Consider the following 15,395-nt stretch of genomic DNA (forward strand, 5'->3'; position numbering starts at 1 on the left):
TACAGAGGAAGCCACTTGAGTCTGGCTTCTGTGTCCTTAAGACATGGCCCAATCCTTTTTTTGGAGCACTTCATTGTTTTCTGTCAAAACAAGATGTTACAGTCTCATCTTATAGATACTCTGACCCAGGCCTGGAATCAGCCAAGTCTCTGAAGGGACTCAGTTCTTTTTATTGGAGAACGGTATTAGCGACCAATACCTGTACAGTAGATAATGTTCATTGCTACTGAGTGTTCCTCTGTTGTGTAAGCCTTTAATGAAATTGAACACTGGCTGCCATGAGTTGCCAAGTTAAAATGCCATGACTGTGCCTTTTAGCCTATGGAAAAGTTGTAGCTACCTGTCAGTGTTTGGTTGTTTTAGCAGAGTAACTGGGCAAAGTGTTATCAATTGCCTGTCAGTTGTGTGTTTAAAGGAGAGAATGAAGATAGTTATGTGAATACAAGCAGTGTTGGTTAATGAGATTTTGAGGGTTTTTTTTTTTTTTTGGTACTGTAATAATTGCTACCTCATGGAAAGGTAATACCCTGTAATAACACTCAGTTTTATTTAGTTTACTTAACTCCTTTGTTTCACTTTTCCCAAATTTGCAGTGGGTATAAATCCTGTCATTTTGTCAGACTGGGAAATAAATTTGGGAAGGCCTGTGAAACTTTTAAGATTCTGGATTGAAAGGTAGTTTTTGTTACAATTTCACAATTCTCGGAGCCTACAAGAATGTCTTTACATAAAATATGTGACTGCAAGATATAAACAATAAACTCAGAAATCTAAATTTTATACCTTTTAACTTCAAATATTTGATTATAAATTATTTGAGCAGATATTTCTTGGAAACTTTATTCTGAAATAATTTCAAGTTTATAGAAAAGCTGTAAGAATAGAACAGATATTACATCTTATAAACCTTAAGCCCCTATTTTCCAACTGTTAACATTTTGCCATATTTGCTTAATCATTCTGTCTCTTATCATTTCTTTCCTAAACCATTGGAGAGTAAATTGTAGGTATCACGTCCCTTTACCCCAAACGCTTTGTTGTGTAGTTTCTGAGAACAGAGGTGTTCTTTCATAACCACAGCACAATACCCAAACTGGGAATTTTAACATTGGTTCCATGTTAATCTGTAAACCTCATTCAGATTTTGCTAGTTGTCCCGATAATATCCTTAACAGCAGCTTGTTTTTATTAAGGATTCACTCCAAAATCATGTGTTGTGTTTAGTTGGCAAATCTTTTTAGTCTTCTTTAGTCTGGAACAGGACCTCAATCTTTGTCTTTTGTTAGTGACATTTTCTGAGGAGTTACGGGCCATTGTTTTACATAGATGCCACTTCAATTTAAGTTTGTCTGATGTTTTCTCATGACTAGATTGAAGTTATGCATTTTGTTAGAACACTATAAGTGATGCTGTGTCCTTAGTGTGTGCTATGTGAAATGTCATGTTAGCTTATTTCTCTATGGTTATTTTTACTTTTTTTTTAAATCACTTGATTCAGGTGTTATCTGCCAAAGTTCTGCTTTCCCCTTTGTTATTTATGAGCGATAAGTGAGCATTTCTCTAACATCTTTGTTGTGTTTTTAACAACTTCCTTAACATTTTAAACATCTTTTCTGTTGTCCAATTTTTAACAACAAAGATGTTAAAAATCGGAAAACTCAGAAAAGCACATGGTGTATTAAAATTCCATCTAGGAATAACTGCCATTAAAGTTTTGGTGTCTCCCTTTCTGTCTTTTCAAATGCAGCTTATTCGTCTAGACAAAGCAGGTTTCTCAGTGAATAAAACATGCTCTAATGGGGTGTACATCCTGGCACATTATAATAGTAGTCATTTATTGAATATTATGTGCCAGACACTTGATATAGGTACTTTCCTTTCATCAGTCACTTAATTCTTCAAAACGACATTATGAGATAAGGTTGATGATTCTTGTCCTCCATTATGGCATAAGGAAGTTAAACAACATGCCCCAAGTTAAACAGATATAAAGTGATATACTATACTGTGATAAAGACACAGGCAGGTTGGTGTCAGAGATCATCTTCTTAATCACGGTGATACACTAACTAGTTATAAACTAACAAGTTAACTTAAGGTGGTGATAATACTGAACTGCTGTGAGAACTATGATGACACTGTTACCTATAACCTGTGATGGTTTGTACTTGACTAGGGTTTTGTCTTATAGCAAGACCTCCATTCTTTCCATAAGTGGTGATGTCTCTTAAATGGGCCTGCCACGGCCTTCCTTTGTCCTCCTTGTGGAAATTCTCCCCTTTTCCCATCTCCTTCCCTTCTGCTGACCTGTTCTCATTGGTGTGCTGGTTAAAAAGAAAAAAAGAAAGCCCTGATTTATATCATTTGCCAATTTCGGTGGTGTAAATACTCCCATAATGGTTGATTTCAGGTGTCCACACCACATTACGAATACAGATTTGACAAGAGATGTGGGTCGTGAAGATATGCAGCAGGACATCATTATGTGGAATTTCTGCTGTCTGGATACAATAGATACAAACCTCTAGAGCACAGAGAATAGTATGTTGTGGTAAATAATTAAAAAGTGATAACTTTTGAGTATTTATGACACTTGTTTTTAATGCAGTTTACTTAGTTATAAGCCTATATCATGTAATTTTTAATAATGGCTGTGTTTAACAGCTGTCTTGCAGAATTCCTGAAAATTTAACAATGAGCCCTCATGAGCCTACACAAGCCAGTTCCAGTATACTACTGTGATTTCTTTGCCGCTGACTGGGCCCACCTTTGAAAATCTATGGCTGATACTTGCAGGTCATAGTTTGTCAGTCTAGTCATAGTTTGTCAACCTATGCTGCAAAAGATGGAACTTTTCATTTGTACTTTTTCAGGCTATGAGGATATTTCAGTACCTTGAGAAATTGACTCTTCTCATACATGCTGCAAACATCTTTTTAACTGATTGCATCATGCCAAAGAAGATTACACATTTTACCAGGCTAAGCTTTTCAAAAATGTTTCCAAGAGAGAGTCTTATAAACAAGACAAAAGTCTTATAAACAAGACAAAAGTCTAATTCTGAGTAGTAACTGAAGTCAGTGATAATTCTGTTTTACCAGTTGTGATATTCCTTGGATTAGGATACTGTTGAATGCTCTACTGTGGTAGTCATAGTAGTAGTCATGGACCCACTGGAGCATTTTTTGTTAATAGACCTGGTTCCTAGGTTTGACTTGATGATTTTTGCTTTTTAGTGTTTAGTAAAAAACTACCTTCTGCTCAGTTATGCTGCTGGGCTTAGTAAATTGTGACCACAGGGGGTGGTATGTTTCTGTTGTTGGCTTTAATTGTTGCTAAAATCGAAAGGAAAAATATTCTGTACGTAATGAGAATGTACTCCCCTAATTATGATGCTAAAATGGTCCAGCCTTCTCTAGATTGATTTTTCTATAGTGCATTATTAAGATTCATATAGTATTAAATCTCAGTGCTTTAAACCTTGATGCTTTGTAATCTTTTGTTATGGTTACAACAGGAATTATATAGTTCGTAATTGGGAAAATGCTAATGATTAGGACCGTATTTCATAGAATATATTTAGCCACTGGCCTTGATTTAAAAAAAAAAATCAATATATAAAAACTACTAAAGAGTATTTGCGGCCAGGTCGGTGGCTCACTCCTGTAATCCTAGCACTTTGGGAGGCTGAGACGGGCGGATCCTCTGAGGTCAGAATTCGAGACCAACCTGGTCAACATGGTGAAACCTTGTCTCTGCTAAAAATACAAAAATATTTAGCTGGGCGTGGTGGTGGGTGGCTGTAATCCCAGCTACTCAGGAGGCTGAGATACGAGGATCGCTTGAACCTAGGAGTTGGAGGTTGCAGTGAGCCGAGATCACGCCACTACACTCCAGCCTGGGCAACAAGAGGGAAACTCCATCTCAAAAAAAAAAACAACTGAAAGACAAAGATGTCTTACCTTCTAATAGTTGCAAAGTCATAGACAAAGTTATTGGCTCAAGATTTTTGTCTGATTTTATGGGATTAGTGTAGGGGTGGATAAAGAAGAGTAGGAATGCCAGATGGTCAGGAAATACAAATTATTAGAAAAGCAGCCTCCTATTGAAATAGGTTAAACATATTATAGACCAAGGGTTGAACATGTTCCAGGAGCTTTCCTATAACAGTCATGTGTTGTTTAAACTATGGGGATACGTTCTGAGAAATGGGGTATTAGGTGATTTTGTTCGTTGTGCAAACATCATAGCGTATACTTAACACAAACCTGGATGTTGTAGACTGCTATGCACTTAGGCTGGAGCCCAAGCTCGTCTTCTTTGCACTCTGCCCTTTCCAGACAAGCCTATTGCTGGAGAATGTATGGACTTGGTAATGATTTATGGGATATAGAATTTAGAGAATTATTGTCAACTGGAACACAGGAGTTAAGGAGCATTCTGAGTATAAGGATGTGATCATTTATTATACCCCCTCCATCCTCTCTGCCTTATTTTTGGATTTTCTTCTATGTCTCCCCCTGCCCCTCCCTTTTTTAACCCATTCATCAAGTAAAGTTTTCCTTCATCTTGTTGGTTAACTTATTTGTCTAATCACCTCCACTAAAATGTAAGTTTAAAGAAGAGAGAGCAATCTTATTTTCAGGTTCATTCTGTATTGTGAATGCCTAGATGATTGCCTGGTGCATAAGTGCTCAATCTTTATACTTGTTTCAGCCTACCAGAATGGGGGCATGGTTTAGATGATACATTTGATTTTCCCTTAAATATGATGTTTGATAAAGATAGGCTGCAAAGAGGAACCTTACTAATGTAAACTTGCTATATTGTTTCCTTTCCTAGGGTGATTGTGTTGTTACAGTGCTGCTTGCTGAAGAGGACAAAGTTGAAGATGATGTAGTGTTTTACTTGGTATTTTTGGGTTCCACCCTCCATCACTGTACAAGTACTCGGAAGGTCAGTTCTGATACATTGGAGACCATTGCTCCTGGTAAGTATTTGAATGGGATCCTTACTAGCTTTTCCTAGTTCTTAAACCCTTTTATTCTATGTTTGTTAGTATAGAGTGACAGGAAGAGTGAAGTGTAGACAGTGTAAAAAAATTTATTAGTTTATAAAGCATTTTGAATATCTGGTCCTGCTGTTATTGGAGCAGATTGCCAGTTTTTTATTGCTGTGCCATTTTATGTATATTACTGTTACGTCAGCCACCTACCAAATTCTGTAAATTATAACTTATTTAAGAACTGGGATTATGACAGTTGAAAGCTGTATTTGTCTTCCTACTTGGCAAAAATGATGTTGAAAATTCAAGGATTTAAAGATTCTAGAGAGTCTCTAGGTATATTATTTCCAAATTTTTATGGACAGGAAATAAAAGAAGGCAGTCAGCATAGATACTGATTTCTTTCCTGAAGAGTATTAGATATCCTTCCTTGTAACCCACAGCTCCAGTCCTCTTGTTTCCTGTGATGTGTATCATGTCAGAAAGGCTTCTCTGGAACTTGAGGTCTGCTCTCTAGCAGGTACCATCCAGTATCACCATTGCTGAACATTTATTATGTGTTGGTAATGGGGAGAAACAGCTTCTTAACCTAGGTATAATTGATCAGTCCGTGACTCAGTTCTCATTAGGAAAGGAATTGAGGTAATTTTTATAAACATAATACTTCCTATAATAGGAACGCTTTAGGGTTAAAGTTCAAGGGCTCTGTGTTTATATACCTGTGTGTGCATATATATCTAGAAAGGGCATATAAGTAGGTACAAGGAGACTGCAAGCAGATATAAGGGAAAAGGCAAATATAACAAGCATGGCCTGTATCCCAACTGTGATCCTCAGTCACAAATCCCAACAAAGTCTGTTCTATTGGTGGAGAGGGATGTACCTGGAAGCCCTTACGCCTTTACTGGTAAGGTCCTTAAATTAGGATGGGCAGCAGGCAATTACTTTCCCAGAGTCACTGAACTTGTATGACAGCCTGGAGCTCTAAGTTTGTACCAGATCTTTGTACATTGTCCTCAGCCTCCCTTTCTGAGCTCTAGTTCATATTTCTTCCCTTGACTTTGATTCTAGTACCACTTTATATATGTCTATGTAAGTACCCTTGTCCTGCCTACCTAAGCCAAGCAGAATGGATATTAGACTCTGCTCCTTTCCTCTAATTTGGTCCGAATCCTCAGAAATCATTCCTGACCCCTTTGCTTTGGCCCTAGAGTCCTACCTAGTACCTGGCTTTTCTTTTGTTTTCTACTAATCATCTCTCCTCTTAGCCACATTCCAGTATTTTCTATCAGGCTTATGAGGTCAGATAACTCCCCCCTTCCCCCCCCCCCCCCCCCCTCCATTGGCCTGAACATTCTGCTTCCCACCTGAATTTAGTCAGGCAGCTGATAGGAGGTGCCTCATCAGCAGAGGTAACAGAAAGATTAGAGTCCTCGAAAGACCCTTTTTTTTTTTTTTTTTTTTTTAAATCTCTGGAAGGCCAAATGTAGAGTAAGGCAACACTTCAACATGTGAACCTTTGATATGTGTGCAAGGGTACCAGTGAGATCCTTAGTTGGTGTAGTAGAAACTCTATTAACTAAGCAAAGGAGATTCCTGACCGGACCCTATTGCTCTACTTATCACATATGAGATTTTTCTGGTTACTTGTCTTTTTCACTACTGGCTTAGTTTGGTAATTTATTGTGGAGGGGTAGAGATAGAGGCATTTTGGGGGTTAACTTGTTTTGCATTTCTTGTTTATATCATGGGGTAAATTCTTTAGCCTGGACCTAAACTTCTTTAAATCTGCCTTTGTGGACTTAGACTTGTGCCTTCCCTTCTTCAGGCCCTTACTCAGTATCACCTCCTCCGTGAGGCCTTTCGGTCCAGCTCATAAAAATACACAGCTGCCTCCTCTCCACATTCCCCCCTTTCCTGCTTTATATTTCTTCGTTGCACTTTTCAATGTCTCACATATATTTTACTTATTTATCTTATTTATTTTCTATCTGCCCCAACTAAAGTGTCAGCTTTATGAGGACAAGGATCTTTATTTGGTTTCTTCACTGGTATATGCTAAGAAGGCTGTTCTAGGAAACTGTCACTTGATAGAACAACATTTCACACATCTGGCTTCCCAGAAGCTGCTCTTCTAGAAAGATGTGTATGTATGTGAATACACCTACACTCACACAGGTAACCCCCTCCCCACCCCCCTTTTTTTGTTTTTTAATAAATTCAAAAGGAGTCTCTGGCTTCTTGAGTTGCATTTTTAGCTTGGAGAAGGAGTCCGATGATTTTTGTATATCAGTTAGCTGCATTGATAGCCTCAGATTTCCTGTTTGCTGAGGGCAGTGCTAGATTAGTCAAGAATCTGCATGGAAAGTCCGATCTTCATGGAAAGTCCATGCAGTGCACTGTGTATCCCAGTTCCTGGATAAATGTGCATGGTCTGTTTGTTGCAGCAGCTACTGCCTACAGGGATATCTCTGCACTCTTTGTGCTTATGTGTGGGACTAGCTCTTCAATTTCTAGTCATTTTCCCTAAGAGAAGAAAAAGAGCTTTGTGCCTTGTTCTTGCCCCCCACCCCCCACCCCAAGAAGGAGTCTTGCTCTGTTGCCCAGGCTGGAATGCAATGGCATGATCTTGGCTCACTGCAACCTCCGTCTCCTGGGTTCAAGCAATTCTCCTGCCTCAGCCTCCTGAGCAGCTGGGATTACAGGCATACCACCACACCTGGCTAAATTTTGTATTTTTAGTAGAGATGGGGGTTTCACTATGTTGGCCAGGCTGGTCTTGAACTCCTGACCTCGTCATCTGCCCACCTTGGCCTCCCAAAGTGCTGGGATTACAGACGTGAGCCACCGTGCCCAGCCTCTTCTTGCTTTTATTATTATTTTTTTATTTTTCATGTTTCATCCAGATTGCTGGCTCTGCTTTTTCTTTGAGTTCTCTGTATGTTTCACTGTGTGTGTTTTGTAACATTTTAGTTTTTCCTAAAACCAAAGGATTGATTAACCTTCAAAAGGCAGCACTTTTTGATGTTAGTCTGTAACCTTTTATCAAATCAATATTTCCCTAAATAGAGTTGACACGTAGACATTCTAAATTATCTCCTAATAAATTGTTTTGACTTCGGATATTGAAATTGCAGGCTCATCTCCCACCCATCTCAGTTTTCTCTCTTTTTTTTGCGTGTTTTGTGATAAGTCCTACAATGAAGTGTGTGTGTGTCTGTCTGTCCCTCCCTCCTGCCCCCTCTTTCCCCATTCCCCTCTCTCTGTGTGTGTGTGTGTGTGTTTGTGTGTCTGTGTGTAATTACAAAGAAGTTGTAAAGGCCTTTTAAAGTAGTTATGATGTGATTTCCCCTCCTTTTTAAAAATAAAGTATTTTAAGCGTAAGTAGTAACATCTTAGAGGGCAGGTAGGTGGAGACTTTGACTTTCTACTTTATCTATCTTTAAATTTTTTTTTTTTTTTTTTTTTGAGATGGAGTCTCGCTCTGTTGTCCAGGCTGGAGTGCAGTGGCGCGATCTCAGCTCACTGCAAGCTCCGCCTCCTGGGTTCACGCCATTCTCCTGCCTCGGCCTCCGAGTAGCTGGGACTACTGGCGCCCGCCACCACACCCCGCTAATTTTTTTGTATTTTTAGTAGAGACAGGGTTTCACCGTGTTAGCCAGGATGGTCTCGATCTCCTGACCTCGTGATCTGCCCGCCTTGGCCTCCCAAAGTGCTGGGATTACAGTTGTGAGCCACCGCGCCCAGCCTTAATTGTTTAAATGTTTACAGTCAGCATGTTATTTTTATGATACATAGTAATTTTTGATGAAAACATTCTGAAGGCTGAAAAGAATGTCCTGTCTTTTGAAAATAAATCCATCTTTGTGCTGATTAACACTGGAGGCTAACCAAAGCTTTATAATAAAATATTACATTTAAAACACCTATGAAAGTGGCTAGTTCAAGAATATAATTTGCCTTGAAACATAGCTTGAGATGGAAATATACTTCTAATAATGAAAGGTCTTGCCTTAGTAATAAATGAAAGTAAAATATTCCATTATTGTCCCTTCATAGTAAACAAATACAACCCTAAATGACGTTTTAATTAACCAGTGATGTTCCTCTAAAGCTGAGATTTGTTTTTTTAAGACCTATGTAGGATTGGCAAATAGTGTACAAAATCTGGACATCCTTTGAAGATAATTGTTGGGGTGGAATGGGGGCATAGAGTACTGTTTTATTGTGTTCATTTTTATTAAAGAAACTGTGAATTTAGACCAAGCGGTGATTTCAGAGTGGAAGATGGAACAGGATGTTTAGTGGGTTTTGTATACTATTTTTGTAAAAGGCTTTGGTGCAGAATCTTTCATAAAATGAAATCTTTTTCAGCATGTCTGTTATTTATTTTTAGAATTCACAGCAAGGGTTCTTGTTTGAAGAACTACAAACCTTTATTGACTCCAAATTTGACTCAGCTCTTTTATATTTTCCTTTTCTTTTTCACTGATAAGGGAAGGTACTTCATAAAGTAAATTTGTCATTAAAAAAGAAAAATACATTTACCTGGTCAGAAGTTCTTTTGGGTTTAAAGAAAAAAATTGCAGCCCAGATTGCAACAAATGGTCTGAGTTATAATATGTTATGTCTTTCTTCTTCTTTCTCTTTTTTTTTGTTTTGTTTTGAGACAGAGTCTCACTCTTTTGTCCAGGCTGAAGTGCAGTGGCACAATCACAGCTCACTGCAGGCTTGACTTCCCAGGCTGAAGTTATTCTTATAACTCAGCCTCCCAAGTAGCACTCACCATCATAAGTGGCGCGTGTGTGTGTGTGTGCGTGCGTGCGTGAGTGCGTGTGTGTGTATAGATGGTGTCTTCCTGTGTTGCCCAAGCTGGTCTCAAACTCCTGGTCTAAGTGATCCTTCTGCCTCCACCTAGCAAAGTGTTCGGATTACAGGCATGAGCCACCATGCCTGGCCTCTTTCATTTCTCGTCAGCCAAGAATTACTTTCTAGCAGCAGATGTCCAGTATTACCAAATGGAATAGCATATTTGAAAAGAAGTTGTAGACTTTTAATTTAATGGGCTTTATTAGAGAATTCTGACACCCCCCATCCCCTAGCCTGGCCCTGCCCCTGGCAACGCCTGTCAAGGTAATCAGTTATTCTTATTGGACTTTTTCTAACAGTCTCCCTATTCTGAAATACTCTCAAGCTATTTCTAGACAGATGAGATTTTCTGACACCCCCCATCCCCTAGCCTGGCCCTGCCCCTGGCAACGCCTGTCAAGGTAATCAGTTATTCTTATTGGACTTTTTCTAACAGTCTCCCTATTCTGAAATACTCTCAAGCTATTTCTAGACAGATGAGATTTTATATGCTACAAAACTTAAATTACTGTCCTAATGCTAATTAGTACATACAGTGGTTATACTGGAAAAACAGAGTGAGAACTAGTTGAAGAGGAAAAAAATCTGTTATCTACTCTCCTTAGTTGTAATTTTTTTTTTTTTTTTGAGAGGGTGTCTCGCACTGTTGCCCAGGCTGGAGTGCAGTGGCGCGATCTCTGCTCATGAAAGCTCCGCCTCCCGGGTTCACGCCATTCTCCTGCCTCAGCCTCCCGAGTTCCTGAGTAGCTGGGACTACAGGCGCCCGCCACCCCGCCCGGCTAATTTTTTGTATTTTTAGTAGAGACAGGGTTTCACCGTGTTAGCCGGGATGGTCTTGATCTCCTGACCTCGTGATCCGCCCGCCTCAGCCTCCCACAGTGCTGGAATTACAAGCGTGAGCCACCGCACCAGGCCGTGTTGTAATGTTATGAGGAAATTATATATTTCATAACTTTGGAACCGTGAACACAGCACTGGAATCCTAGGGCATACAATATTAAGGGAGTGATACCCTCCCAAGGGGGTGAAAATTGCCTTTTGGAGACCAAAAAAAACTTACTGTGTATATGTAAAACACAGTTACACAAATTTGTGGTATATCTGTGGTATTAAAATTTCATGAAGTGAGGAGTGAATAGAGAACAATGTCTGAAAAGGCTCTATGGGATATGATAATGGAAGAAAAGGCTGAGAAACACTGCCTCAGAGGTGTGGGCTGGAATATAGCAGAGCACATTTTTAGCATTAAAATCTCTCCTTCCTCCTCTAAAATGCGCATGGTGAAATTCCTGTGCCTACTCTTTGTTCTCTTCTGATTAAATACTCCTGTACACATAGAGACATTTTACATGTATACCAAATTTGCACACTACCATTAGGTCCCCAAAACCCAGCAGTGGGTGTATACTTCTGCACATAATCCTATTTCCTATTAGAGTCTGAATCTGAAGACTGAAAGTTTGTTTCCTTTAACCCTATCATAGACACTTCAGAAGGAAGAAAAAGACACCAAATTTTTAGAGACTTTGATGCCAAACTGAAGTAATAAAGATATTATTTTTATATTTTCCATCATTTTTTCTCTTAGAAGGTGACATCTGTGTGGGACTGGGCTTGGCTGGCCCAGCAAACACTTTTAGGGTTTCTTTTTGGATAGCTGATGAAACAAAGTTCCTATTGTTTCATCCTCAAAAGAGAGGGCCCAGATGGGATGCATTCCACTTTTAGCTTAATAGGAAATGAAGTAATTCTTGGGCTGTGCTTCAGCAGTTTTGTTTATCAGTAGCAATATTTGGTTTCCATGGGTGTGGTGCTCCATATAGTGAGAAGGAGCCTGCAGGACGGCTCTCCCAACCTCGCACACACACACCCCCTGACCTGCCAGCATAAAAAAGGCGCAGATTAGGTGATTTTCAGAGGACCATCAATAGTTAAGTTTTTGTTTCTCACCTAGGTGCTCCTAGTGTTTTTGTTTATTCTTTCCCTCCTCACTTTATTTTTTTAGTTCTACAGTGCCAATGGCAAGCTTTGTTGGGCCATGCTGGAGAAGCTCTTTGTAGAGTATTAGGGATCTGTTTTCCTTGAGTTTCCTAAACAGAAGCATTTTAATAGCTAATAATAAAAACTACCAGTTTTAGTTGCCCATTTTATGCCAGATACTTTGTGCACAGCTCTAATGTTTCTAACAATCCATAAGGTTGATGGTGTTCTCATTTTGTGTACAAGGAAAACGGGCTTCAAGGTTGAATGACTTTCTCAGGATAACCAAATCTGTTGCAGTGGAGCTGGAGTTCAAACCAAATATTTTCTACTTGACAGCTAATTGCCAGCATACTTGATGAGGATCCCTACAGTTTACTCAGCTGGGAGCAGACTTCTCCCACCCCATAATTTATATTTCTCTTGTAAGTGGACTTGATAGTGTGAGATGTTCAGAAATTAATTCCTAATTTAAAATATGGAATTAAAGTTTGGGCCGTGTTTCTTCCAATAATTTCTCTCTCCTTCCCCTTTCTAAATCCTCTAGAGTAGCTAGCTGCCTTCATAAGTTCAGTAAAATTTTCAGAACTTTCCTTTTTAAAAAAAGATTGGGATTTTTATTTTCCTTTCTTGTTACCAGGAAATTGAATCAAAGGAAAAATACCATGGAACTAACTGAAAATCCTGCTATTGTTCTTCCTACTGCAGCTTCTGTTTTTATGCAGAAAGTTAGATTGTGGTTATTATATCAAATTGGATACAGTTTCCCATCCCCATGTCTTTGCAATGTAATTGTAGACATTGTTAATAACCCTGCAGTTGGCCAGGCATGGTGTAAGGCGTAATCCAAGCATTTTGGGAGGCCGAGGTGGGTAGATTACGAGGTCAGGGGATCGAGACCATCCTGGCTAACACAGTGAAACCCCATCTCTACAAAAATACAAAAAAATTAGTGGGACATGGTGGCGGGCACCTGTAGTCCCAGCTACTCAGGAGGCTGAGGCAGAAGAATGGTGTGAACCCGGGATGCGGAGCTTGCAGTGAGCCGAGATCGTGCCACTGCACTCCAGCCTGGGAGACAGAGCGAGACTCCGTCTCAAAATAAATAAATAAATAAAATAACCCTGCAGTCTTTAGGTACAAAGGTAGTCATATGACTAATGACCCTGTTGCAAATAGTCATGTCTCTAGAGCTAATTTATGATAGTAAGAGGTTTGGTGTAGGCATATGTAGTGATTTTAGTTTTATTATTGAGTCTGTATTATGTAACTTTTTAAAAAATGCTCATTTCCTCCCCAGGTGCTTTATCAGAAAGGTTATAGGAATTAAAAAATAATCTTGAGAGCCACTTGAGCCTAATGGAAAACATTAATGTGAGAGAGTAGGCCTGCCAAACTGATGTGGTTGATTTCCAGACAGTAGGGTGAGGTACTTTATTCTTGATCAGTAGTAATGCTTCCAGTGTACTCTTAAGTTTAATAAAGACTAATCCAGGAAACCCTGAGTTCCCCACTCATCTTTTAACCCTCAGGTTTTCTTTTGAAGAAGAAGCCTCTAATCGTACCAAACAAATTCCAGATTTATGGCATATTTTACTTATGATGATTCATAGTTTCTTCTTCAGATTTTGAATTCACGTCTGAAGGGAAAATATTGGATTAACAATTGGACGGTTTCTCAGGTATCTCTTTCATGGCTATTTCTGACATTCTGCCTTCTCGGTTATACAGTTTGATTTTAGTTATACACAGAGCTGATAGTAGCTCACACATCCATCTAGTCACCTGCTAACAAACTCTGCTAATGCAGCAGAAAGAGATAAGTATACTGTTGTTGCCAAGCACAACCACCCCATACACACCCATCCCACCTTGTTGTGTTTCTCTTCCTGTCGTTCGCCCTCATCCCATTCTGCCTGAGTAAATAGTCATTTTAGCAATTCCAGACAAATTTCTGTGCGGATACTTTACTTTGGCACGTCACAGTTTTGGGTAAGGTAGCATTGCTTCACCATGGCTTTTTGCTGTGTGAATGATGTTTACTTTTATTGGTATTGTGACTCCCTTTCTGATTCAAGGGTTCAGGTTTCTCATCTTTGCATAGGCTTGAGGAAGGAGATCAATAAGAAAGGAAAAGGACTGGTTAAATGGATAGGGCTGTGGATATTCTGTTTTACATAGTGTAATCTCTCTTCTAAGGCACTGTAAATTTAAGGTTTGAAGGCATAATTCAATTTGGATCTCAGATTACTTACATCATCATCATTGAATTGTGAAATTTTGGTCTTTATTGACATTTATTCATATCTACCTCAAAGGACTTTCAGAAGTTTACAGATTAGCTTAATTTCGGATAAATGGGACAATGCTATATATTGATTCTATTGACGAACCACAGCATTTCTTCTTTAAAGCAGTTCTCCTCACTAACATACGTATCACTCCATCCATCCATCGTTCATCATCCATCCACCATCAATTTATTTGGAAATTAAGTGAGGCTATGTATGGTGTTATGGGTGATAATATTAAAGAATTTAGGAGGCCCCTTCTAGATTTTATTTATTTATTTAGAGACAGGGTCTCTGTCTCCCAGGCTAGAGTCCAGTGGCACAATCTTGGCTCATGGCAACCTCTGCCTCCCAGGTTCAAGTGATTCTCCTGCCTCAGCCTCCCTAGTAGCTGGGACTACAGATGCCCGGCTAATTTTTATTTTTAGTACAGACAGAGTCTCGCCATGTTGGCCAGGCTGGTCTCGAACTCCTGGCCTCAAGTGATCTGCCTGCCTCAGCCTCCCAAAGTGCTGGGATTACAGCGTGAGTCATCGCGCCTGGCCTAAGTTCTTAATTGCCATGTCCTTTGTGAAATATTCCTACTTTTGCCCACATATGGAATACACCACTCCTCTCCCCAAATTGCACTGTATTTAGATATTTAGGTATTTTAGATAGGAAAGTTCTTGTAGAACACCTCTCATTTTGACTTCATTGCAGTTATCTGCAACTGGTTTGATTCTCTGTTATGGACCGTAAATCTCTGGGGAGTTGAGACTCCTTACTTTACTCATCTTCACCTTCTGATCATAGTGTCTGGACTTGATGGATGTCTAGCTTTTAGCTCTTGAACAAAACTGAGTCAGATGTTAGAGAATATTTTAAAAGAAACATTTTCTGCTAGAAAAATAGACAAATCTTACTAACTGAATAATTTGGCTTGTTTCTGCTAACGTAGATGTCCGTGTAGTTAGGCTGGCTGCCCTTCAAAGAAATACTGCTTTTTTCCTCTAATTCTCTTTCATATATTAAATGCATAAATACCACATATACATTATTATAAAGTGTGCATGCATGTGCACATGCTCGTGCTTGCACACACACACCAGGCAGAGGATGCTTCAGCTTCCTACAGCCTTCTTAGAAAGAATTCGACTTGGAAGGCAGTGGGAGTATCGTGTGGATTCAGTGTTCATGTGAAGACTTACCTTCATGGTTCATGAACCAATTATTCTTGCTTAAAAGTTATACTAGCCCATCATTCCAAG

The 15,395-nt window shown here is 39.3% G+C and overlaps 1 protein-coding gene across 32 annotated transcripts in view; it reads left to right on the forward strand.

Annotated features, from left to right (window-relative positions):
• Positions 1 to 15,395, forward strand: part of AKAP13 (A-kinase anchoring protein 13) — a 355,124-nt gene that overhangs the window by 127,402 nt on the left and 212,327 nt on the right. For 29 of the 32 annotated variants that reach the window (XM_063652839.1, XM_063652864.1, XM_063652866.1 and 26 more), the window contains one exon: positions 4,843 to 4,990. In XM_063652839.1, coding sequence (XP_063508909.1) covers positions 4,843 to 4,990 — 148 coding nt within the window. Of the gene's footprint in view, positions 1 to 4,842; positions 4,991 to 5,433; positions 5,526 to 15,395 lie in introns of those variants that run through there. The other 3 variants (XM_063652868.1, XM_063652869.1, XM_063652867.1) reach the window with 2 other exon arrangements.

The sequence above is a fragment of the Pongo pygmaeus genome, chromosome 16 (assembly GCF_028885625.2).
Source record: "Pongo pygmaeus isolate AG05252 chromosome 16, NHGRI_mPonPyg2-v2.0_pri, whole genome shotgun sequence".
Lineage (NCBI taxonomy): Eukaryota > Metazoa > Chordata > Mammalia > Primates > Hominidae > Pongo > Pongo pygmaeus.